This window comes from Takifugu flavidus, chromosome 4 (assembly GCF_003711565.1).
Source record: "Takifugu flavidus isolate HTHZ2018 chromosome 4, ASM371156v2, whole genome shotgun sequence".
NCBI lineage: Eukaryota > Metazoa > Chordata > Actinopteri > Tetraodontiformes > Tetraodontidae > Takifugu > Takifugu flavidus.
The window spans coordinates 3,774,819-3,801,700 of NC_079523.1; the positions used below are offsets into that span (position 1 = coordinate 3,774,819).

The 26,882-nt window shown below is 45.0% G+C and overlaps 2 protein-coding genes and 1 non-coding gene across 9 annotated transcripts in view; 2 read left to right on the plus strand and 1 right to left on the minus strand.

Annotated features, from left to right (window-relative positions):
* The first annotated feature begins 3,928 nt into the window (after positions 1–3,928).
* On the plus strand, positions 3,929–4,000 carry trnaq-uug (transfer RNA glutamine (anticodon UUG)). The gene has a single exon. It is a non-coding gene; the product is annotated as a tRNA-Gln (tRNA).
* Positions 4,001–4,707: 707 nt separating this feature from the next.
* LOC130524357 (tensin-2-like) lies at positions 4,708–26,754 on the minus strand. 7 transcript variants are annotated; one of them, XM_057030414.1, is made up of 28 exons: positions 26,217–26,753; positions 21,268–21,373; positions 21,100–21,137; positions 13,849–13,881; positions 13,716–13,765; positions 13,449–13,632; positions 13,221–13,271; positions 13,023–13,145; positions 12,878–12,942; positions 12,698–12,781; positions 12,509–12,621; positions 12,349–12,409; positions 11,925–12,000; positions 11,690–11,819; positions 11,125–11,190; positions 10,920–11,036; positions 9,443–10,825; positions 9,198–9,348; positions 8,822–9,126; positions 8,276–8,743; positions 8,015–8,146; positions 7,690–7,782; positions 7,497–7,574; positions 7,325–7,402; positions 7,064–7,232; positions 6,907–6,975; positions 6,665–6,694; positions 4,708–6,499 (listed from the first exon to the last, which is right to left on the minus strand). In XM_057030414.1, the coding sequence occupies exons 1-28, from the start codon at positions 26,334–26,336 to the stop codon at positions 6,355–6,357; spliced, it is 4,518 nt and encodes a 1,505-aa protein (XP_056886394.1). In that variant the 5' UTR covers positions 26,337–26,753; the 3' UTR covers positions 4,708–6,354. The 7 variants fall into 7 exon arrangements, with proteins under 7 accessions (XP_056886394.1, XP_056886391.1, XP_056886392.1 ...); XM_057030411.1 differs by having other exon boundaries at positions 8,276–9,126; positions 12,512–12,621; positions 26,217–26,754; XM_057030412.1 differs by having other exon boundaries at positions 8,276–9,126; positions 9,198–9,345; positions 26,217–26,754.
* Positions 23,264–26,882, plus strand: part of LOC130524361 (intermediate filament protein ON3-like) — a 39,262-nt gene continuing 35,643 nt past the window's right edge. Inside the window, exon 1 of the mRNA XM_057030437.1 lies at positions 23,264–23,269. The gene's annotated coding sequence lies outside the window, so the exon portion shown is untranslated. The remainder of the gene's footprint in view (positions 23,270–26,882) is intronic.

Below are 26,882 nucleotides of genomic sequence, written 5' to 3' on the forward strand. Positions count from 1 at the left end.
AAACCACCAAACAAAGCCTTTACAAGCAGGTATCATTTTGTTAAAATGCGTGGTTTAAGGCTTGTTGTGCGCGCATCTGTTTACGCTATCCTATTGTCTTATTCTTGTCTGTAAGTTTTAAACATAAAAATTAAACTGTGGTATGCCCGGGTACTTAACTTGATTGTAGGCCAATTTGTAAATGGATTGGAAAACGGGAATCAAAAAGATGAAACCTAAGCAAACAATGGTACTGAACACGCTCTTGTAATATTTTAAAATGTGAGTTCCTCATGTTCCCTTTTGTAACTATCACAGCACAGAACGTTGTTTTCTGCCTGTCAGTTTTTTTTTATTACTCTCCTGATGCTGCCTTCACTTCCACTCCAGACATTTCCAAATTTGCTGGTTAAAGTGTACTCAACATTTAGGACTGTGTCATAAAGTTACCCATGGTCAAAGTTCAACAGTTCTGTGTTCTCTCTTATAAGAATCAACCTCTCCCGACTCTCCGACACCCTTAGACGCATGTCGTAAGCCTGTTAACGTTTGATTCATGTGTAACTTTTAGTAAAGTTGTGGGTGTTAGGTTCATGCCCATGGAGAGTTGATCCTTGTCCTGTGGCTTGGAAGGTCTCCAAGTCTGGCACCGGCAGTGGATCGAGCCGTTCAGCTAACTGGGATTTATTTGGCTGTGCAAGACTCGTGTCAGAAATGCTCCTTGCTCCAGCCATTTTGTGTCCCTGCATGCTCTGGCCTCTCACGGGCAGGCTGGCCTCGGTGTGTGGAAATCTGTAAAGTGGAAATTATAAATCAGAACACTTGACCTACTACTAAAAACTATTGCAATTAGTATTCATGGCACTGGGGCAGAGACTTAAATACCTCACATAGTAACAGAGCACTTACTGTCACATGCCTTATAGACAGACTCGTCTCACTTTTAGCTTTTATTTGATTCAAAAGACCACACACATTCACGCAGAAACAACCCTCTAAAACTATTCTGAATATTTATGTACGTATTTCTAAAAGATTTGTAGTACGCATTTAAGATATTTTAATAGAAAATTATAAACATCCCAAAGGCCCCTGTACTTCCAAGCACTCCCTCCCCCTCTTCTTTACTTAAAATGGTTCATTCCTAACCTCAAAACCGGCACAGATACTTACAGTCATAAGGAGTGCTGGAAAAAACTGTATAATGAGATGTCTGTCAGGGCCTGAATGAAAGTGCTTTGAGGAACATGTGTTAGTTTTTTTGAGATAAGTATATAATATAGGCCAGCAACAAAAGCACAACGAAGATGAACAGGATAGAGAATGAGACCCTGAGATTACACTGGGAGATAATCGGCTGGCCACGTGGAAAGTAGGAGAATACCACTGACAAATAACTAATGATTCATTACTGGGAATGTCTCAGAGAGACCGTCGGAGCTTCAAATGGCAGCAGTTTTTAAACCCATAAGAAACAGCAGCAGAGGAGAGAACAACCAGTAATATGTCATTATAGAGCTGCAGCTCAGAGTGAACAGCTTCATGAATGCTTCATGAACTAAACTAAATTAAAATAAAAGAAAGGAGATGACTGGGCAATTGGTGCGGCAACTTCATGAAGAAAGAGAGAACAGCGTAAATCATTTTCACACGGAACTGTGGGCGCAGCCTGCCAGTGGCGGTTAGCCTGTCAGCAAAACGTTTACAGAAGTGCCCACATCCAAGTATGCTAAACACAGGGTGAGGGACAGAAACACAGATCAGAATATACAAAATCTTTTATCATCTCCACATAGAGGGTGTCAAGCACGAACTCAAAATCAGTGGGAAAAGTACAGAGAAGGGAGATGAACAGACAGGGCTTAAGAATGACAGTTAAAAGTCCATTTGTGAACTGTGCTTCTCATGAACATGTGTGCAACAAACACTGGAGACAGATGTTGTTGCCCCAAGTGCAGACATGTCGAAAGAATCAGCTGAGTTCAAAAATGTATTCTCAAACCCAGCATACAGGTAGAGGCAGATTCCAGAAGATCGGTCCAAAAGCCGCACAGGAAGTCGTTCAGAGGGGAATTGTAAGCAAGATAGAACAAGGAACTTCTAAAATAAAACAGAGGAATATGAGCACCAGGTGCAAGGGCATCCAGGACTTAATGGCAGTCTGATGGTGAATTATGGCTTTTACAACTCTTGTCCCGAGCACCCAGGCAGTGATGGACACAAAACACAGCCTCAGTTTGAGCAGGTTGCCAAGGGCACCATAGACTGTTTCAATAAAACCCTCCTAGATGCTTGTGCAAACAGTTTATAGACTTAATAATACACGAGTCCTTATCAAAACACAGTCACTTAAGATTTAGTCAGCTTTTTAATGGTCACACACGTGAGCACACAAGGGCACATGTGGCTTCACCACCTAAGCTAGTTGTGAATGTGAAGGAAGCGGCAGAATCATTGTTGACATCAAGTGAAGGCAGTCTACACTTTCTTTTTCTTTTGTTTACATTCAGCTTGACTCCAGAAGCTCCCACTGCTCCGTCTATTTCATGTCTTAGCTGTGCTGCAGCTGGACTTTCGCTCCATCGCAGCTGCAGTATGGACTGTATACTGAGCAGAAGGTGATGTAAACGACACAGTTTCTCACCGGCATCAGATGACCGACGCTCCAAGAAATGCACCACAGGAGACATTTGGAGGAGGACCACACAATCCAAACTCGGGCTCATCTCAAACCGCGAACAATAGTCTTAACCTTTTGAAAAAACAAAAACTTAAAGAGACTCAAAATTTTGCGAGGTGGCCGGTTCAGATCATTTTCTTCCAACTTTCATTGTTTTTTTGGGGGCTTTTTGGATTTCACAATGTCGGACCAATATTTATTCCATCCACAGTTGTCTTTTACCAGACCAAAATGAGCTGAGAAGCAACTTTAACTGAAATTTTAGAGCTAAATTAAACTTGCGCAGTTGTTTTATACGTTATCTCCAAATATTTACAGTGAAGCAATTATTTTTCTTTACATAGTTTCTCAGAAGATCAAAGCAAGAGGGACTGGAAGCTGTCTTGGACAGTTCTTGGACTTGGTATAGCATAATAATAACATGATTTATTGAAAACATGCCGTATTGTTATTGTATTTGTTACAGGAACTACGTGTAAAAGTTTATAGATGCACTGGGAATCAACGTTTTTTCATTCAGCAAAAGAAAATCTTGAAAAACGCTACTGTGGTCCTGCTGCTCTCTACATTGTTGTTGGTAGTTGTAATAGGAATAAGTGACTCCACCACAGAGCAGCTACAGTTTAAGTCCCTCTAATTCCCCCTTCTGGAAAGATGAGGAATACCAGCTGGTCCTTCGCTCCCCTACGTCACGGTAGAAACCTACAACATTTTTCAAAATAAAATAGATCAGTGCAAGAACGAATCACCGTGCGCTGAAATAAATAGATAAAAATGTAATGTGATAATTGTATTGAATTAGCTTACTGTTTTTGATAATTATTAACGTGAATCAGTGAAATTCACTGAAGCAAAACATAATTTTTCTAACGAGAGATTTTATTTTGAAAGCAAACCGTCGTTATAGAATCCTGCTCGGATCACATCTAGCTAATGGCTAACTTACAGTAAAGCGATTAATAGCTGACAGACTCCACGGGTCGCATTTTAGAACAACTGCATCAGGTTAAATTTAAATTCCTATTTTGTTAACGAGCAAGAAATAAGCTGCCTGTTCCCATACTGACGGCGCTGCCGTCCATTTGCTATACAAGAGCTGCGTTGCAGAAATTGCATTTAGCATGAAGTAGCTAAACATTGGTGACTGTTAATTCAACGTCCTGCTTGTAAAAATCTTCACAGTAAATAAACAATAAAAATGATTGCATTTCAGTGGATATGGTCATATATTATAATCAAAATGGCAGTTAAGACCTATTATGCGTAACAGGTCCCATGGTGTAATGGTTAGCACTCTGGACTTTGAATCCAGCGATCCGAGTTCAAATCTCGGTGGGACCTCGTCCTTTTTATTCGACCGTGTCCATTTAATGTCACATGCTTGAATATCAAGGGAGAGTTCATTTACAGCAGAATATAGTAAAATCCAGTTATGGCTCAAACGACTGCATACGTCGAGTAATTAATCAGTAGCCATTTGCATTATTGAAGACTAGAGTTGCAACTAGAGTTGCGGTAAAATATTGGCTAGTCTTTTGTTCATATATTATGAGACGTCCACTAAAATAAAATACTGCATGTTGGTGCTTCTTCTGATTTATGGCATCTGCATCATTTTGCCAATTATGTGACAATGGTGATGTCACCACAAATGGATATATTATTTATAACCCTCTGCAGCATAGATGATCCAGAGCCATCCAGAATATGCAGAGCATGATGACATAGTTACCTTTAAAGAGAACAACCCTTTCTGCACTATAGTATATGAAAATTTACTGTAAATGCTGAGAATAGGTAGGGTTTTGTGGTATTTTGATAGTAGAAAGACTTTCACCATTTGTCTTGTTTTTTAGCAAAATAATTTGGAAAGCTATGAATGGATGTTAATTAAACGTTTCAAGAAATATTAGCACCGCCTATATACAGTATATACGCTACACTACTGGTGCTGGTTAACTGTAGTTATTTTTAAGTTCAAAATCCTCCATTAAAGGTAGCGGGGATGCTGGAACACCTAGTAATAATGATGGAACACGGCACAGTCATATGATTTCATTCATTTTATTACTTAAAATTTGTGTAACACGATATTCTTTTCGCCACCTCAGAGCTAAAATATATTACTTCTTACATAAAAATCCATACTGAAAAAATAACACTTGTGCTTATAAGTCATTGCAATACTGTTTTTGGTTATATAAAACACATTTACATGAACACCCCGACATACAGAAGCATGAGTACAAAGCAAATATTGATTATATTTTACACAATGATGAAGTCTTTGGCTTGAAATGAGACTCATTTCTGAAGCTGTTGCTCATGAACCCAAATTAGAAAATTAAGGAGGAAACGAGAGGACAAAGACTTCTCTGATATGCAAAGATTTTCTTCAGGAGCTGTTTTCTCTTCACTCCACTGTGTTTTCAGCTATTGTTGGAAAATGGTCATGTCTTTTTAAGTGTTACTTCTTCTTTTTCTGTCTATAAGTTTTATATTTCAAATGGTATAAGATGATTCTTGCATCACTACGCCCTAAAAACAGTTCCAAATGTGCATCTATTAACCCCCCTTTTACTCCCCCAACCTTAACTTCTTTCTTTCATTACTACTTCCATGACTTTACTTCCTCCCATAGCTTAAAGTCCTGAATAGTCTTAAACACAGCTTAAAACGTGACTCTCTCCTTTTGCCGCCATGGCAACTTTGATGTATTCTTCTACTTTATTATCAGCGTTATTTCTAGTTCGCCAGCCAAAGAGGCCTTGTGAAGAGCGTCAGAGAAGCTTTGTGCCTTGTGAGGAATAAACCGGATTTTCCCACAACTGCAGCCTTAAATATTTCCAGGCCAGAGGTTTGTTGTTCATACATATATTTAGAAACTGGCACTGGAATTTAACATTTTAGTTTAAATGATTAACTATAGCAATGAGTAATATAAAAGTAAAAATTCAGTGCTGTTTGTCCATTCCAGGCAAATGAAACAGGCTTTTTGCAGAAATATGCTGGAGCAACAATATATTTATATAAATATTCATATAAAAACATGGTGAGGAGTATGCAAAATGTGTCATACAAAATAATGGCAAATTATAGGGAAACAACTTCTTAATCATTATTAATCTTCAACATTGTACCTTTAAATTGAAAAACACCAAAGTCTAAAAGAAAGGTCCGTTTTTCTGAACTCTTTAGGAGGGGAGTGAATCTAGGTCCTAATTATGATGGTGAGTTCATATGTTTAAAGTGTCTTGTACATATTGTGCCATAATACTAAATGTATTTGTGGATTATGGTCTTTCTTTTTGTTCTTTACCTGGATTATATGATCCTTCTCACCCATGCTGTGATATGCTGCAGAGGAACTCCTTCACATCTAAAATGGTAGTTTAACAACAAAATGTTATGTTTCATGCCTTTTTGAGGGACTATTTATTTGACATATTTTCTTATTTAACTGTAAAAAATAAATAATAACACATGGATTAAGATCCTCTTTTATATCAATGTCATTTGGCAACGTTCTCAGTCAGTCTTTGGTTTATTGAAGCGCCTCCCCTCCGTTCACACTGTAAATAATCACCAAGGCTGAATTCATGGAAACAGCCAAGCACGGTGGTCAAAAACATCTAAAACAGCTTTAAAAAGATGATACTGAACGCATAGCAACTCCATTGAGGGCAGATGAGGCCTCATCTGTGCAGCTGAGGCCCCAGCATGACTTTGTTGATGAAGTTGACGATGGCCACAGCGGGCTGCTCGGGGTCCATCTCTGCAAACAGGTGACACACGTTCTCCGTGGTGCTGCCCGCCCGCCGCGCCACGAAGCCAAACATCCTGCGGGAGAAAATGAGCCCAGAAAATGAGGAAAAGCTGCAAGTTTTGTCTCAATAAGTTCAAACTTGGATGATTTAGTGCCATGCAAAGTCCTGCCCATTTTAGTGGTTGACTATATGACTTTGAAAAGAAAAAAAAACAAATGTGCATGTTGCAAGCACTTACTTGCTTGGCGTGCTATCAGAACTAATCCACCTGAAGCATGGGTGCACGGATAGAGGCACAAAGACAAAAGAAAGTCATGGAGAGTTTCTTACAGACAAGCCACATCAGCCTTATCAGACAACAAAAGCATGCAAGCAAGCCCAATAATTTAAATATTTGAAATCCAGGCAGATGCACAGATGCACCACTTCTCCCAACAAAGACACTTTCATTAGCAATAAAGTTTGATTAAACAGACTGACCTCTGGTCTTGAGGGTCAAGACTGCTGAACGTCACGCTGCTGACTGGGTAGTGTCTCCTGAAAAACAACCTGATGGCGTTCGCGTATTTAAAATGTGACGTCTACAGACACGTTGGTTATTTCGCTTTCACCGAAACACGTTGATTCGCAGCTGTACCTTCTCTTGTTGTCCGTTAGCGTGATTCCCTGTGCAGACACTTTGAAATGCACCACCGTCGCTGCTGGGCGTGGATTCAGAGCCAGGGTACATTTGGTTGCCTTGGAAACCGCCTCGGGTCCCGTCAGACATTCGGTTTCCACGGAGTTCAGGTAGAGCACATTGCAGGCTTGTTGAGGAGGGAAAACACCAATGAGTGTAAACATGAGCTGAAGAACAGCAGCATTTGCATATCAAAGTCTCAACACATCAAGGTCCAACCTGCTCCTTGTTTGAGGAGGTCGGCCGCTGTGCTGGTGCTGGTTGTGCTCTTTATCTCCTGGAGTTCCCCAACCAGGTCTGAAACAGCAGTCATCCATCATCAGAAAAACAAAGGTTCGTTTTGAGGAATGAAGACAACAACAACAGTCGACACAGAGGACGAAAACTCAACCTTTTTCTGGGATCCGCAGTGCACATGGTAGAGAGATGGGAGTGATTGAATGTTGGTACACCAGGGCAGATAAACTACCTTAAAAAGGCAAGAAAGCAGATGTGAATGCAGCACAGACAGGATCACGGAGAGTGTTTGAGCAGATTCAAAAGATGTGGTCGAGCATTCGGTTGCGTTTCCTGTATAAACTGACCGAAATAGGACTCGTTCTGACAGCCCTTGATCTTCACTCCCCGTGGTCCTGTCTCAATGAGGAAGTGTCTCACCAGCTGTTCCAGTGGATCTCCTGGGAGTCAACACAGGAACAGGGAGAGGGGAGCGTGAACAGATCAAAAGAAAACAGAAGGTCCTGCTACAGAGGAGGATACTGAAAGGAACATCAAAACATCGCCTGGAATTTGGACGTTGCTTCAAGCAGTCGTGTGACAAAGATAATGCCTCAAACATATGTGGTGACAAAGATTTCTGCATGTTGTCAACGCAGGCATGCTGTTAAAGCGGTTTAAAAAGATGGAGACCTTTGCCACCAATGATGTTGGCATTAGGAGGGGGCGTGGCCACCTTGAGGGCCAGGCCATAGGCCCCCTGGAAGGAGTTGCTGTCCCTGATGAGGAAAGTTCCTGGTTCCTTGTCCTTCAAAACAGCGATGGCTAGAGTTGAATCATTAGGAGAAAAAAAAGGGGGTAAAATATTAAAAACTAGAATGTCGATGATTCTTACCCATCTCACCAAGCATTTTCTAACAATTCTAGAGCAGTTGTCTTTATGAGAACCCTCACCTTGGTCTCTGGAGATGCCTGGTTTGTACCAGAACTTGGAGCTGTCCTGGACAAACTTAGCATTCACCCTGATGTCTGCCTCCTCCCTACTGCTATGCTGTGTAGACCCCCAGTTCTGCTCTCCAACTGGGGAGGAGAATGTAACGTGGTGTGTTTGTGAGGGAGCAGAGGACGCTCGGAGCAGAGAGTTGTGTCCCTGAGCGGATCCTGGAATGGCCGACAGTCGTTTCTTCTCGGGAAGAGGTGGCTGGTTGACGGGGATGGTGACTGCGGTGTACCCAGTGTACGGAACCCGGGGGACGTTCAGCAACGGGTAGTAATAAGATGCTAAAGGGAAGGTTGGCGTGTGGTACCCGTCAGGCACGGGCGACGGTGGTTTGGTGTCGGCGGTGCTGTCTCCATCTGGCGTCAGTCTCTGTGCTGCTACCTCGGCTCCTGATGTGGTTCTGTCAGGAGAGGACTGGAGGTCTAATGAGCCAAGAGGAGAATTTGGTGAAGTGGTGGCAGGACTGGAACTGAGGCTCACTGAAGGGTTCTTGGTTGCACCTCTGTTGCTGTCAGACTGGCCATCGCGTGGAAGAGCAGATCCATTCAGCTGCACTTGGACTGGAGTGATGAAGACGGTTGCGTAGTTTGAAGTCTGTAATGGGTTCGATCGGTCTGAGCCTCCCGTGAGCCTGTCTGCAGGTGCTTTACTGACATGGTTCAGTCTGTCCCTTGACGGTTGTGTGGAGTCCACAGAAGTGTTTGAATTTGGGGTTTGCTTTGGTACTGGTGTGGTGATGGTATCTGTGCCGCAGTCTCGATGGGTGGAGCTTTCTTTACCTTGAGAAGAGCTATCTGGAGTCACACTGTGGAAAAGAAATAAAAAAGACCTAACGTTCTCTATTTTCCTTTAATGAGAATTATTATTGTCACCCACCTGTCTTCTGTCTTTGTGGGACTGCTGCCACCGATCACTGTGTAGTCGTGCTCAGAATCCAGTCCACGGGCGCTTGACTGGCCATTAGATATTGGTTTAGTCTCTGGAGCCTGGGAGTGGTTGGCCTCCACATCAGCTGTCCTGTTTTCTACTTTAGAAAAGGAGGAGATTTAAAAGGACCATGAGACACATTAAAAATGTGTAATCTTAACCTAAAAACCAGATGTCATTTATCCGTCATTCACCTTTGTTTTGCTCTGTGTGAGGGTGGTCTTTAGACACTGAACAAGATTCAGGCAGTCTGCTTCTCACAGGAGAAGGGGTGTTTGTGGGCAGAGGTGATGCAGATCCAGAGTGGTACCCTGAGACGTAACCCCGGCTCTCATGGCTCTCGACTGGGGACGACTGGTAGGAGGAGCAGGGACAGGGGTGGCGGGCCTGTGGGGGAGTTTGGTATCCACTACTGGTGCCATCCGGCACATCGATCAGCGAGTGGGTGGTGGGATAGCCTGGATGGGCCGTGATGCCGTATCTAGGATGCTCTGGCATTTGGCTGTGATTTGAGGGGTGGCCCATGTGAAATATTGGCATGGCTGGTTTGCACCGGCAGATTTCCGCCTCCCTGGACAACTCCCACTGATTTTCACTTTCCCACAAAGCCGGGGCTTGTCTTGGTTGAGGCCCAGTTCCTTGAGACCAGTTTGCGCCCTCCAGTTGGTCGGGATGCAGCGGGTGGAATGTTCTGACTAGCGCTGGCTGGTGTTCCCGCCCGTTGAAACACTCTCGACACGGGCAGCCAGAAGATGGAGTCGGAGGGTTAAAGAACATTTCTCTGTAAGGGCTGGATGGTAGAGACTGGTGGGACAGATGAGAAGCTGGGCTGTGGCCGGAATAATGGAAGACATGACCTTCCTCCCCAGCACAGAGTCTGTTTGAACCCGGGAGGGTGTGGCTGTGAGGGTGGTTTTGCTCAGAGGTAGAAAAGGGGTAAAAGGGCCGAAGCAGACAGGGCAGGGGTGGGGGTGGAGGTGGATACTCCCACGGTAGCTCTGGTAGAGGATGGACACTGTGTCGATGGCAGAGGTCCATGTGAGTGGGCGGGGACACCGGTTTGGTGGGTAAAGCTGGCAGAGTTTGGCTTTTTGGATGGTTTTTAATGCTGCTGCATCGACTGAGACAATGAGCGCCGGAAAGGCAGGGCTCTCGCTCTCTCACCCATCTGATGTCTCCGCACTTCGTACCCGCTCGCCCGCAGCACGAGGACTCCCGTCTCAGGGGACCGGGACTCGAGGGGTCATCCAAAATATCCGTCTCTCGATCTTTTTCTGCTCCTCTGTGTTTCTCTTTTGCTCCAATGTCTCCACTCTTTGACGGGGAGTTGTAGATTTCCCTCTGGGGGCAGATTATAGAAAGGGAAGGGTCTTCCAGTTTGCTGGAGGGGAATGAGGAGCGGTTTGTTTCAGAAGGATGGGTGAGAGCCTGGGGGAGGTTAAGAGTTTGAGGCTTGACAGTGGGGCTGCTGGTGAGGCACCCGTTGGGTGGTGCTGAGGTGGTCGAGCCCGGCCCACGGCGCTTCCTCACTTGGGCATACAGACTCCCATCTAGAGGCCCCTTGGTATGAGAAATATCTGGTAGCATCGAGGAGAGAGTTCACTCAGATGCTGGATTTACATTTACAACCAACCTTTTTTTTAAAAAAAATTGTGTTTATGAAGTTCTTACTTTCAATGCTGTCTTGGTGGTGCAGGTTGAAATTCTCATAAGAATCCCACCGCACCACAGGGTCTAAAGTGTTATAGTCCACTTTGATGGAAGTGTCGCTCCTGCGCTCTTCTCGACCTCAGAGAGAAATTTTTAATACATAAATTATAAATCAACAGCTGATCCCCAGACGTATACAGAGGGACAGAGAATAGATAATGTCCACCTTTGGTTTTTTCAGGCCCGCTGGAGAAGCTAAACTCGACTGTAGCATCTGGAGGGAACCTGTCATCTACAGAGAGAACAGCATGAAGGCAATGACTAAAATAACCCGTCACCATAACAACAGAGACTAATAAAAACAGTCACAAGAAAACGTTATGTGTCACACCAAAATAGCAAAGTCAACAAACGATATTGCTCTCAGTACGCACAAAGGAATTAGAGCAGAACTTTTCCAAAACTGGATCTAAAATCAATTTTCCTTTTACTTTAGTGCATAAGTGTGTGTTATATTCATTATTTATGGAATGCATGCATGGGGATATAGCACTTAAGAGTAAATTTTTCTGAATCGTGACCTGTGTGCAAGCATTTCTGCTTCATCGGAACCGATCCAGATCTGAGAAGAAAGTGCCTCTTAAATTATACACTTCTATAAACCATTTCAAGGAAGTAGTAAAAATACTGTATACAACAGGAACTTTCCTTGTTGACATTATGTTTACTTGAAAGCACTTGCTACTTTTACACTGCTTCTCTGCGTCGATATATGAGCCCCGTTCTCGTACCTGTGCATGCCACGTCCAGTTCTGTCTTCCCAAACCACAGCTGGGCTCCGTGAACAGTGCACGTGTGGAACTGAACTCTGAACACCACCTCTCTCTCTGCAGACTGACTCCTACGATGGTAGCACTTCACCTGCAGACGTGGGCACAGCAATCATGGATGCTGCAGCCATTTCACACTGGCAGTCTCATAAGGGATGAATTACAGTGATGTAGCGTGTATGGAACGTTTTCCTACCAAAATGTCCCCTTTTAATAAAAGTGCTGGTTCCATTGTCACACACAGCTTTCTTGCCCTGGAACTCTGTGGATCACTAGACACACAACCACACAATGGAAAACACAGCTCCAACAGCTCAAAACATACATAAACCAGTCAAAACACGTTTCAGTTTGGTTAAAACAGAGATAAACAACATCAAATTTAATCTAAGCAGAGGCCAGCGGACACCTAAACACTGGCAGGGGACTGTATAGACAATATCTGTCAGCTGGACAGGAGAAGGAAGAGTGGCTGGACTGTAGATGGTATAGGAAAATGGACGGCATGAAACTGGATCGAATGGCACCTTGTTTATTTTGTTTTATTTGTAAAATAAGAGGCTTTCATGTATCGCTCATCTCAGAGATGGAAATGGAAGTAAGAATGCTGAGGGACTTACTAGATGCCTGAGGTGTACACCAGCTGCAGAGACTGGTAAATCTTCAGGAAAGGGAAGAAACCTACACATCCAGATGAAGAGAAATGACATGTTTTACTAAACGCCGTTAGGTCAAACTTGACAATTAAAGAAAACATGAGCTAGTTTGCATGAAACTGACCACCTCCTGCCTGGAAGTTTGGTAGTGATGGAATGAGAATCTGATGGAGGAACAGTGGACTGCTGTTCATTTTGATGTTACCAGAGAGCAAACCACCGAAGTAGTAGATGTACCTGAAGATGAGACATGATGAGATGAGGCCAGCTGGACATGAAGCATTTCAGGAGGGGGGAAATAAGATGGCCAAACCTGTTCTGAGAGGGCTGTAAGGAAGACGAGACTTTGTCTTCGCAGAACTTCCTCATTGCTAGAGTAGTGAGCGCCTGGTCCGCTCTGTGGACACAAAAGTGATGATTTTGCACTTTTATACCCAAATAACTAAACCTTATTAGTCTAACTGGTGTTAAGTGTAGATGTGATGAAGATTACCCAGCTGATATCTTGCTGTAGTGCATGTAGGCTGCCACGATGACCCCCGTCTTCCCTTTGTTTCCCTGTCAGGACACAGCTCATCATTACTACACAAAGCCTTCTCCAGCTGTTTTATTTCTGTGGATGCAGGAGCTGGACCGACCCTGCAGTGAAGAACCACCACATTATGGGGGTCGGACATCAGCCAGGTCTCCATTGCTTTACACACAGCGCAAATCCTGTCCAGAGGTGGGGCGTGAAGATCAGGCCAGCCGTAGTCCTGCACCTGAGGCGCAGGAAAAGAACGGCGGTAAGCATCTGGCGATCATTGTTCACGTGCCCGAGCTACAGATTCTGGTACCTTTGGGTTGACTCTAGTTATGTCGTGTCTCTTTTCTGACAAATTTAGCAGCTGAAAAACACAATGGCATTTTACAAGATCACAAATATGTATTATACTGTACCTGGAATAGAAAATAATAGCAGATTACAAAATTATGTTATTGATGTTAATTTATTTTCATGTAAAATAGCTCATTTGAAACGTTCTGACTTTAAATGGATGGTGTTTTTCAGTTTCGTGACTGACCAAGAACTTGTCCTGGTGTTTGGATTTGAGCATGGACGCCACCTCCTGCAGATTTCTGCAGTAACGCTGCTCCTCCAGGTCCGGAAGGAAGAAGACGGAGATGATCCTCTCTGTGATGTAGGTGAGGTCGAAGTCATAGTGCCGCTCCATCACATGCTCCATCATTTGATCTGCGCTTTTACTCCTGCAGGTATTATTGAGTCAGGGCACCTCAAATCTTTCATTCATAACTGTTTATTTGACTGTAAACGTGGGACTTTTCATTACCTTGTTATGGAGCTTCTCTTCTTCTGTGGTGTGGATTTAATGGAACCGTGCTGGGGAACAACCAGAATTACTAAAGGACGAACTGCAGAATATAAAATGTTGAAGACGTCTACTAATGAATTCACACACTCACCAGGTCCAGTACAGAAGTACAGGTAGGTCTCACCTGGAAAATAAAAGCACATGGTTGGAACAAGTCAAATTAACCCTTATAGTAAAGTGTTCAACCTAAAATTACAGTTGCACTGCCCAAAAGCTAGGCCCAATAAAGATGGTTGGACCCCACAAAATGACTAAAGTCCACAAAAACACACAAAACATGGATTTGCTTTAAAGTTTTTGGTCGCTGTGCAGCAGCGCAGATGATGGAATGGTGATAAAGAGCAGGAGACGATGAGGACAGTCGGTATTTCTTCTCTCTTTCCCTCCGTCATCTGCAACAGCTGGTTTAAATAATAACTAATGGGTTCATGACCGCGAACACACACTTTAACACACCAGCTGAACGTGATATGAAGTAAAACTTTGTTGACCATCAGTAGAAATATAGAGAACCTGATGTCATTTTCTTGCACACGGTTTGTTTTTATTCTGCTGAGTCAACATTTAGCAAGCAGACATGCTCAATAAAACTATTGTTTCCCCGCACCCCCCTGAACACCAGAGAGGAGGATCGAGACGTGGGAAGTTTACTGGCAAGAGGAAGACTCTACATGTGGCCTGCAGTCCCTGTACGCTGAATTTCCAAAACCACATAAACAGGGGAAAAGGGAGGGAAGTTGACATCATTCAAACAGGCTACAGAAGTTGACGCCATAAATAGATCCCAACAGATCTCTTCAGGAGGTTGGTTGACCCTAAAGTGACCAACTGGTAGAAACTGCTGGTAAATAGTCACCACCTGGCAAATGTAAAGTGAACAAATGAGCAAAGACATTCAAAGATTCCAGTCTGGCTTGTATTCGTAAACCCTGACACGTGACGCCCTGCCAGCGTTTGACCTGTGAACTCTGACGGCCGAGTTGCCCTCGATGCCGGGTTCAGCATGTGCTGACAGGCGCTAGGCAACAGGTTACCAAGTCAAATACCTGTTAATTACAATGAGCTAAGAGTGACAACCCGAGCACCAGCAACAGCCACAACAACCTTTACAGGTTCAATCCTAATGCCTGACCTTTTCTGGAAATTTATTGCTGACGTTTGGTAAAGACCAGCCCCCCTCCCACCCCAATTATTTCCCTGGAAAATCCGTCATTTTATGCAAATAAAACCGCCGCCACAAGGTGGCAGCACCCTTATCTAAAGTTCTTGTCATGACGTCAGAAAGGCATGGTTTTTATGGCGCAGACCGGATCTTTGAGATGCTCTAAGTCACCCAGCCAATCCCTTTAGAGCCCCAGGATCCTGCTCCTGCCTCCAACATCAAGTTCAAGGACACAATATTTACTTGACTTGTTGTCCAGCACATTCCGCCCTCTTACAAGCTTTCCCATTCATCATCCATTCATTCCACCTGTCACAGATTATATCATTAGTTAGATTAGATTAGTAGTTATGTAACGTTCACATTTCCTGACTCAGCAACAACATGGGAGAGAATATCGGGAGTTGAGGAGGAGTGAGATGGGAAAAACAACAAGCATGTTATTGTAGGGAGGAATGAGGAAAATCAGGAAGAAAGAGATGATATAAAGAACATTCAACAAACTAACGACCAGCTAAAGTCTTGTGTAATAACTGTCCCATGTGTTTGCAGTTGTTATAATCTGACTGAGTTATGAATCGTGAGTTATGGTGGCTGTCACATTCTTTTGGAGTTCAGGCAGAATCGGTACTTTCAGTGCTCACAAACATGTTACAAAGCCAGCTGGGGGGCGGATATTCCCCTCTTTAATAGGTTTAATAATAGTCTTAAAGTGGATAGGAACCGGGAAAGAACAGTAGGAGATGGACACAACGCAAACACACACGTCCACAATATAAAACCAGGGCTGAAGCTGGAGGCAGAGAGCGCCGACATGGAGCAGCAACAAGGAGGAGGAGGAAGACACCAGAGTCAACAGGAAGCAATTTGCAACAGGATGTCAGCACTGGTCAACCTAGAGGCGCACATGCACACGCACGCATAGACCAACACACCACTGGCGGAGTGTGTGCACGTGCGGCAGCAGTGCCAGCCTCGGGCTCTTCATTAATGCATGCGGACTGTACACTGGAGCCACTGGGAGCAGAGCCATCTGGTTCAGTTTGTCCTGTTCATCAGCCAGCATTTACTGAGGTGCCAGGGACAACTCCTGTCCCCGCCTGCAGGGACTGGCTGTTAAAGTGGACGCACCAGTTCATCGGCCTGCTACTGAACCACCAAACTGTAGACAGACTCACGCTGGAGTTTTTGGACTCTCGCATATTTAGAGCTCACTCATTATGCCGTCGTTTATGGTTTCGGGAGGTGAAGTGAACAGACAGCATCTCGTGAGGAGGAGTGTAAGCTACCACCAGCCAGTTGACTGAGAATCACATTCGCCTTAACTCATCTAAAATTCAAGTGCAGCTCACAGAAGGAGCCATTCACACCTCACAGGGTCCAAAAAAAAGCCCCCATCAAGTATTCACGTGGATGTCTTTCTCCCTGCATAATATTTTCCCTTTTACAGGAAATCCAAGAGTGCGACCAGCCAGAGCCGCTGACTCACTCGTGTTTGAGACGTGGATGAATTCTGAAGCTTTCTCCCGATCCAGCGCACCAGAGCTGCTCGGCTTCAGGAGAATTCCCACAGCCGTCCCACAACACCTCTCCCTATTAAAGTTCTCAGATCAAGAGATCAGCACGGTTAATCTCGACCTCCCGTCCGCTGCCACTCCCCTTTGTTTGTCTTTGTGCTCGCCATGGGGACGGGATAATCACGCAATCATCCCTGCCATGAGATGCAAGTATGCCCCCCCCGAATAAACAACATCAGATGACAAAAGGGCGCAGGGCTACACGGAGTGAGAGGAAGCATGATTGAGGAATGAAAGCAGGAGTGATGACCGAGGGGGACCGTGGAGGATGGAAAATGAAGACGGGAACGTTAAAACAAGGGAGGCGAAGAGAGGAAGAGTGAGAGAGAAATGCCAACAGCTGGACGTGCTGATCGGTGACAGAGACCCTACAGAGCTATTTTGATAGAGCTCCTTATTTTAGAACTCCCTCGCACACTTAACGGCTTATTTTATCTTATTTGTCCGTCGGTCATGTGACAGATTTACTTGCCTTTCTGGCGGCAACAGAGATATTTTCGAGAGATCTGAATATAGATCTGCGCCGGCACGTGGCCGCCTGCTAAAGGTGCACTTGTGTCTGGGCCTCCGCTTCTATCAAACCCTTTGATTTTAAAGTCGTTGCTTACGTCATCTGTTAATGGGAACGGTCTAATTACTGGAACATTAAACAAGGAAATCTTAGGAGAACAAGTAATTGTAAATGTCAATGACAGGAGATGATTCAATCTGTCCAAATATTTGTAAATCCTGCATAAATATTGAAAAGTTCATCATATTTGTTGGTCGACTGTCCCAGTTTTGACCCCCTGACTGATGTGCGGAGCCACAGTGAGCGTTAAATAACCACGAAACCAGCTTCCATCTGGATGGAGCCGGATTTATCAGCTGAATACAAATATGTCAGTATGTCAGCTGATAAGTAAAAGGAAATTAAATTTTCAACCGCAGTCGCCCACCATTTTCAGGCGTTGGTGTAAAACAGTGTCATTGATTGGTGGTAAGGACAAAAACCACAATTTCAGACCAGAGCTGATCTCTAAGAAACCTAAGAGGAGCAGTCTGACCATAAAGCAAATGAAAATGACTTTTATTTTTTAGTTTAAATGGTTTTACAAGGAATTTCTTTGTTTCTCTTTGTAGTTGCCGCCGGTTGCTCTTCTGGTTCTTATGTTTTGTCTGTTTCGGTCTTCAGTTTTCATAAAGTTTCTCTGTGAGGTTCAGATCAGGCGACTGATGCTGCTAAAGCTGGTGGAGGAGCCTTGGTCAGAGACTCTTCAGAATCCTCCAGGTTGCTTCAGCCAGCAGTCACATCAGCCATAAACCCCAGTGAGATCACACACACACACACACACACACACACACACACACACACACACACCACACACACACACACAACACGCACACACACACGTATGTGACCATTTCTCCTGCATGTTTGATACATGGTGATTCTGTTCCTTCAATTCCATCATTCTGAAACCTTTTTTTATCCCGTTTCATCAGTCTACCGACTGTGATTCCAGTTTTTGAGGCATTTTAGAAGATTTTAGGTCATTTTCTGTTTTTGAATGTGACCCGTACTTAAACAACGATACTTCTCCTTCCTACAGAGTCTTTCATTGCTCAGCCTGGTGTTTTGAAGGCCTTTTTATTTCATCAAGGAAAATATTTGTCTTCCGTGTGTTTTTCCTGAAGCCCTAAAATGCCAAAACTGTCTCCACCTCAATTGTCGAAACAGCCTAGAGTCTCGAGTCTTGAAAAGGCTAAATTCTTCTTAAATTGAAGATAAATCCACGCATTCCAGTGTGTTGGAGATGGAAATGACATCTAAAAATGTCCATCATTACTCCATCTTCCCTATCACTTCATAAAATAGCCTGAAACATTAGCTGAATATCCAGGGGGTATGATCCTAAATAAGGATGCATCCATGCATCCACACAAAAAGCCCCCATCTGGAATCCAACCCACAACACTCTTGCTCCAGTGCAAACCTCTGTCGACAGTTCAGCATCCTTTTGTCTTGAAGCAGAAGGATGCTGCAGATCGCCGCTGTGGGAAACAGCATCACTGAGCAGCACGTGCAAACGATGTAAATCCATAACTGCAGCCGCGGCCACACACGCAGGGAAGCACATGGTCACGGACGCACAGCCCTCAAAGTGTCAGAACTGTCCAAATCTCACACCTCCTATTCAGCTCAGAGCAGTTTTCCAGTTTAAACTGGGACGAATGACAGGAAATTAGAAATAAACTCGAGTTCTCTGCGTACGACTGCTAAAATTCAACCTGCGATGATTTAGTAGGTCAGAAGAGAAGGCTCTGATTTCTGATCTCGCCTTAATCACCCTAAATTAAATCCTCTTTCTGGGCAGAGCCGATGACTCCCTGAGTCCAGCTTTAATGGAACAATGTTGGGCAAACACAAGCATGCAGCAGAGAGCCAGCGGCAAAGAGGCTTTCAGAAGTGACACGGAAAAAAGGCAGAGTGCACGAAAAGTTAAAAATCATCAACTAAGGAAAGCTTTACAGAGAAATATTGCAGCATTTTTCTTTTTTTCCACAGTACCTCTCAGCAGCGTCACCCTTTTCCTACTGCCTCCAAGCTGCGCTGTGTGTAGAGTGGGATACTCTGTGTCTGTCATGCAGCTTCCTGCTCGCTTTCTCCCTCTCTCTCCCTCTCTCTTCCCCACCCCCTCACTCACACACACACACACACACACACACACACACACACACACACACAGAGTGAACACTGTGCCAGCGTCATATGCGCAGAGGCTGGAAAGCAAGTTGTTTCTCCAGCATGCACTCAAACACAGACACGATATGTCACATGCAGACACTGGGAAGGCCTGCAGAGTCTCGGGGCACCGATTAGATGGAGAGAGGGAGAGAGAGAGGGAGAGAGAGAGAGAGAGGGAGAGAGAGAGAGAGAGAGAGGGAGAGCACAGCAGAGAGAGGCGAAATAAGGGCCAGCTGGAATTAGAGGGAATTACAGATGCAAACAAAAGTTGAAGAGTGACTAAAAGGATGAAAGAATGCCGCAGCGGCGGTGGAGAAATAGTGGAGCTCAGGGAAGGAATCTGAAGAATAAAGATGGTGACAGAGAGCTGCAAAAAAAGGCGGAAGACGAGGGAATACACCATGGACCACTGACATGAAGCAGACAGCAGTTTGCAGCCCTGACCTTATGTTCCTTTATGAATACTCCCCCAAATGGGACCACATGGGCTCTCTGTCTCTCTCTCTCTCACTCACACACACACACACACACACACACGCACACACACACACACACACACACGCACACACAGCCTCCCCAGCTGCTTCTCACTTATTTGTGTCCCACCACAGATCATTGACTGGCAAGCATCTACGGCACTCTTGTTATTTTCTATATTTACCCGCCCAGACTTCTCCTGTCCAGATTGATCATCATCCTGTGTGATGATGTCTACTCTCTTCCGTGGCGCCGGCTTCTCTTGAAGCTGCCGAAAGTTGTTTTTGGCGATCGCCGTGGTGACCAGGGGGACGAGTACGACAAAAATAATAATCCTCTTTTAACGCTTGCTGCTAAGGCACAACAGCTGGCAGTGCCCATTTCTGCATCATCGCTCTTTGTGTGTGTACGTGTGTATGTGTGTGGTGTGTGTGTGTGTGTGCGTGTGTGTGGGAGAGAGAGAGGATGAGGTGAGGGAATGCAACCCTGTTATCAATTGTATATTCAACAGGATGTGAGCTGACCTGATGGATGCCTCTTGTGTGTGTGTGTGTGTGTGTGTGTGTGTGTGTGTGTGTGCGTGCATCACAGGTACAGCAGGGTCATGCAGTGTTCTATATGTGTGAGATTCTGAGTTGGGGGCTCACATGAGCACAGGCAGACAGGGAGATTCTGTCTCTTCTTTCCCTCCATCATTACTTTCCTAACTTATAAATAAACAAGAGGCAAATATAATATAGAGCGAAATATCTCAGAGCTTCAGATTAAAGGACAATATGAGCCCCAAACCTTCTGATCACCACAGTCATCAAACACCCATTGTTTATCGTGATGGCGCCTCCTATAGGTCAATTAGGCAAAGTTAGAGGGATAAAATCAAGGTTGGAATAAGTTTGAGGTTTTAGAGTCCCAAATTACTAATTTCCCCTGAAAACAAATCTCTTTAGTGTAGATTCAGATCTGCTCGTTTTGATTCTGTGTTAAACACTCGTCTGATTCCTTTCATGTGAGGTTGCTCTTATGATGCTGGACCCAGTGACTTAGTTAACTGGGTTAAAGGACTGACGGGGGTTTCCCTGTGTGGAGTCACCCCCCCAATCCCGCGCCGAGACAGCTCCAGTGCGACACTGTGATTATTTAACAGGCGCCGATTCGTGATTCTTCGATTCTTTGCCGGCGTTTGTGCGAGGTCTCCTTGGAGACCCCCACCATGCTGCATCGCTACATGACTGAATTACTCATGGCAACCTGGTTATGTGCAGGTTGGGGGAGACCAGACATCTAGGTCATTGCACACAAGACTCACACCATATTAACATCAGACCCCTTGACCCAGGAGCACAGTGCCCCGATGATTGGGGGGGGGGGGGGGGGGTTCAGGGAGGACACGTGTCTTACCTTGGCTTCACACGTCTTGTGTACTGCCACCTTGCACTCTGCACACAGTGAGAAGAGACCAGAGGTAAGGGGACAGTGGATGTGTGTGTGTGTGTGTGTGTGTGTGTGTGTGTGTGTGTGTGTGTGTGTTCAGCTGCCTATCTTGACCTGACTTAGCTGCAGACTCACCCTTGCAGAAAGCCCCCAGGTTGTCGATGCTCTGCTTGCACACACCACACACTTGTCTCCTCTTGAAGCTCCTCTCGGTGAAGGCGTGAGTCCCAGCTTTGGCGAGCTGCAGACACACAGGAGGGTCACTGTTTTGGCTCAAATCCCCCCCCAATTTCAGAAAGACTTGTGTAGATGTCGAATCTGTAATTCACGCAGAGCTGGAAGACCTAGCCTTTGTGCCTCAGAGGACTCTTCTGCCTCCCTTTGAGCGTTTGTGGGGCTGCTGTGGGTGTGAACCTGCTCACCTGACTCCACACACTTCACCACCCCCGTTGTCTCGTCTCTACTCTGTCCTCATTCTGTCTCCTTCTGTTGACTGTTGAGATGCAGGTGTTGCCTGGTCACGATTTAGCTAAATGTAATTTAACTGCCGTGCTTCTACAGTCTCCATTTGACCCAACGTGCATGTGTTTGGGCCGTGAGAACGCCCCCACTCAGATGCACAGCCAACAACAGCGTGTTTTTATGACAGCATTTAACAATACGCAGTTGGAAATATTGGAAGTTTATCTGCTGCTGCTGCTGCCTAGGATGTGTGCGGTTAAAGAGACAGCGCACGAACAAAAGACTTTCTGTGAGGTTGTAGCCCCCCCCCCCCCATCACTGAAAGGTGGCACCATCATCGTGGCAGCTGCACAAACAGTAACCGGGAGCTTCTGTGGGCAAAGCAAAGAAGGAGATGAAGGGAAACCTGATACAAACAGACCAACAGTAGCTGCCGACTTCATTTTTCAGATCCAACTTAACGGCGAAAGGGATTGGAATGTAATCTCGGTGGAAAACCGTGAACAGAAGCGATTTGTCCTCCCAATAAACGTCTGCTTAAGTGTCCAGAAATAAGACATTATGCTAGCTCCTCCTAAAGGAGCAACAGAGCGCCTGTATGTACGGCTGTTACCTTACAGCTTTTTTCTGGTTATAAAAAACACTTCTCGGCTCTGGCGTGTATATTTTTCTTTCCGCTGCCTGGGCTTCCCCCAAACAGGAGGGGCATTGAATTCACCTTTAATAAGGTCCTTGTGCATAAATGCCAGCTCGGATTTGCGCTCACAAACACTTATTTATTGACTTTCCAGGACCGGAGTCGCACTTCCCCCAACAAATTCTGAGATGAGGCCGGGTCGTTCCCACAAACGCGGCCCACTACAAAACATCCACGACGAGTCTCTGCAGCCTAAATCATTCATGAGGAGGAGCGTGTGATTAATGTTTGATGTGCTCCCACCTTTAGCTTTGTGCACTTACATAATGCGGACATGAATGACGACACGTCCGATCTTTACAGTGTAAAAAATGCACTATCATGAGCCTCAAAAAGCATTTCAACCACTAGATAACAACACAAATAGCTAAAATAAGCTCTAAGGGAGAGTATCCCTAACTTTCCATACTTTACTGTGGAGCTAAATTGTGGCTAAAGCACAAAAAAAGAGATTAACAGCCATTTTCTCCAGAACTTGTGCTCCCATCACTCAAGATAATCCACAGACCAGAGAGTTTGTGCCATGCAAGGAGGCATTTATTCATGGCTGATGCTCAGAACACGGTCTGTGGATTACCATTTAAATCTGGGTCACAGACAGAGACGTTATTGTGTTTTAAAAATGTGTCCATGAAATACAAGTTCCATTATACTCAATTAAGGGGAAGCGGACGAATCAAATGTTAATTTATTCAAAGGTTTGCAGCGATGTAGCTGACACAGAAAGGGGAAAAATGTGTAACTTTAGTCTTTATTATTTCATGAATCTGCTTTCAAAAGGAACAATTTGACTCAATTCTGTTCTGTCTTTGATATAGATAAAAAGACAGACTTGTTTTATAGAAAGTATGCATTATGGGGTTCATAGAGTTTATGGTGTGTCGAGTCAATAATGGCATTATAATGTTTTATCCCAATCATCAGTTATTTTCTCAGCATTGGCTCATGATGTGACATCGTTCCGCCTTCAGCTGTCCATCATCAGAATTAATCTCTTCACTTTACTTCAAAGAAAAAGCTTCAGTCAAGCAGAGCCACAAATGTGCACATATGTAAACGCATGATGCATGTGTGTGGTGCTACTGAAGCGTGGAATTGTGTTGTCCACGTGATCAGTGGGCCGAGGACTAATCAGATCTTTCCAGCACTGATTTCATGTTGGACAGTCAATTTAAAAAAAAAAAAAAATAAAAATAAAAATATATATATACATACAACAAATACGGCAGTTGCATTTGTACATTTACCCATAGCGAAGTACATTTCTGGAATTAACGACTTTATCTTTGGGAAGCAAAACAAATCTGAAATCAAATTTACAGTAAATGTGCTTCAATACTTTTGGGTTGTCTGATATTGGAGGTTGTGCTCTTGTAAACAGGCTTGTTTTGGGCTAGGCTGATGCTCGCAGGCGCTGATGGGACACAGGGCCGTTATATGGGTGTATTGATCCCCCAATCAAAACAGCAGAGGCAGCTGGACTATTGACAGCGAGCAGCTCCTCTGTGGTTCTGATGAATGAACGCTGCTTAAATACACACTCTGAATGTGTGTATCAAAGTAGAGGGATGAGGAGCAGAGAAAATGAAAGAGTGAACCTGCCATTTAGGTTTAAAATGTTTTCATATTAATATTTTTCTAGCTAAATGACCCTGCCTTGGGATCACCTGGAGGTTCAATTAGTTAATATTATTAGCGTTAAGAATTCAGGTTTGGCCTTTTAACAGAAAGGGTTGGAAGGTTTTTTGAGAAAGGGGAAAGGAATGATGAAGAGAAGTGAAACGAAGGTCAATCGATCATCTTGCCTGATCGTCAAACTAATATGCAGCACTGCGCAATGTCGCCACCTGGCGGCAGCGTTGCAGTAGTACAGCTTCTCCTGGCAAATCACGACCGACGTTTTCCGTTCTCAGTTTTTGAATCATTCCATTGTGAAAATTCTCATTCTTGTCATGGTTTCCCTAATTTCCCATGCACACTTTTAACACATACAAATACCAGAAATGCCAGTTTGAGTTTTACCAGAACAAGAGTAAGCTCACATGTTTCAAATCAGTCCACTGTTTCCTTTCGTTCTCATATTAGGAGACACACAGAGTGAAGCAAAGCACCAAAAACACAATGGAAACACAACAGATATGCAACACCTCCTCATCATTTGGAATCCTTAATCACTGTGGCACTAATAGTACTAGTTTGAGCACTCTGTGAGGTTTGAGACTGTCCAAAATGTCCTTCCATGGATAAAACTTGTGTGGTTGCAAAACTCCCCATCTCCCAGGCCCCCACCATGACTGTCAGCACTGTTGCAGCGTTTAAGAACTCCGCCCCGTTTGACTTCCTCAGCCAACATCGATGTCATTCTCCAAGTATCTCAGACCACCACCGAGAGGCTGAAGCACTTCCTCTCAAAACATGGATTCGAGGAGAGGGTCAGGCACCAAACAACGGCATAAAAGATCTCTTCATGGCTGTAGCTGCGCGGATTACTGCGAGCGGTCATGTTTCGTCAAGTACAAACACCTTATTTGTTATGATGAGGAATCTATCTGGACTTCTGATGTGCCAAAGTCACACAACTGGACTCAGAATGTCCCTCTGAAGCTTAACATCCATAAAAACCTTCAACACAGACTCTGACTGTAGAACACAGCAAATAGTGACGCCACAGAACCACGGGAATGTTTTTTCAGTGACACCTCAAAGGTGATGACATGGTAGCGAGCAGGACAGACATCCCCCACCCTACACACACACACACACACACACACACACACACACACACACACACACACACACACACACACACACACACACACACACAAGGAAGGGACGGGAGCAGGTGGCAAGCCAGGGGAATGCTCTCGTATGGGTAACTTATTTATAACCTCCATACGTGGGGGGATGTCACCTCCGAACAGACATGAAAATAGGTGAACGAACGACTGTGTGTGTGCGTGTGTGAGAGAGAGGGAGAGTGCGTGTTTGGTGGGGGGCTACAAACACTGTTAAAAAAAAATTCTGGATAGGTTCATGTATGACATATTTTATTACTTTTCAGAGTCCACCCATTCAGTTGGGATGAAGCTATCACAATCTGGCATGATGTCACTCTGCCTCTCTCTCACTAACACGTACACACACACACACACGCACACACACACACACAGTGAGGGCTTTAGGGGATTTGTAACCACATGTGATCTGAGTAATGTTTTGTTGTATGTTTGCAGAGCAACACCTCGCCGCTCTGCCCTGAAACCTTTCTCTATAATGCTGTATTGTCAGCTCATTGTTGTTCATGTGACACACAGCTCACCGGTGTGATTGCTCAGACATGTGAGTGCACACACACACACACACACACACACACACGCATGCAAACACACACATTCTTCTGCGTGGCCTTGGGGCTGGACCAGCAGCAAAAATAAAAGTCCTCCTGAGACTTGGTGTTTTGCTCTGTGGCTCCTAAATGTGTTTCCAAATAGACCCTGCAGACAAGCGGGCGGCAGGTCAGAAACAGATAGCAACATGAAACACTTCCTCGTGGCCTTTGACCCCCCCGGGATGTAATAGGGATGTTATGAATAAGTGGATCTAACCACCCTACACCCCCCCCCTCCCCCCGGGGTTCAGGATTCCATGGTGCTCAGCAGGAACTGCGGATTTACACCGTTGCTTTGATGGCGATGTCTGCACGCCGCCGTGCATGCAAACACCAGCGTGTTGTCGTGTGCACGCCTGAAATGCATTTCGATACAAATGTCGACAGTAAATATTTTATGAGGAGTCTGTGTTTTTGCCTTCAAGTAAAAGCACGCTGCAGAGTGAGTCTACAGCGCTGACCACAGATTCCCCCTCGTTGAAACGGGAAAAGTCCTCTGGGCCAGCAGAACCCCCCCCCCCCCCAAAAATAACTCACCTCAGCAAGCTGAAGAATCTCTGGATGCACTTTGGGGTCTGCCTGGAAGTGGACTCCTGTGTCAGTATCGCTTCCACGTGCCTTCACCCCCCCAGCTCCGCTGCTGTGAACGCACCCCATGCTTCCAACGGGGACGCCTTGGTTTTCAGAACTCTTCCTGGACAAGCCCCCCCACCCCCGTTCCTCCTCTCAGGGCTTCATGGTTGAGAAAAGGCTCCTCTCGTCGAAGCTTCCCTCATGCTCCTCGCCCCTCTGCCCTTCTCCCAGAGTCTACCCTGCCTTGAAATCCACCCCAGATGACTTTTTTTTTGCACCACTCTCCACTTACAACCCCTCTTTCTCCCCTCCTAGAAGTCTCACCAGGCACAGACCCTCTGCTGCCCCCGCCTCTCTCTACGTCCTCTCATTTTCAAACATGCAGGCTTGCGTTCAGACTCTGCTCCTCTCTGAAGAGCTGCTCCCTCACGCTGAGAGACCCTCAAGTCTTCCCTTCGCTTCGGAGCTCCATCAGGTTCCTCTTGCTGTCTTCCCGTGGGGGGGGTGAGAGAGAAGGGGGCAGCTGCTTGGGCTTGCTGTCAGGCCCTTCCCCTTTTCGTTTGGCATGACTTTGCTCCCTCCGTCCTGAGAGGGGAGTGATTCTCTCACACACGTCATCCCCTCCACTGA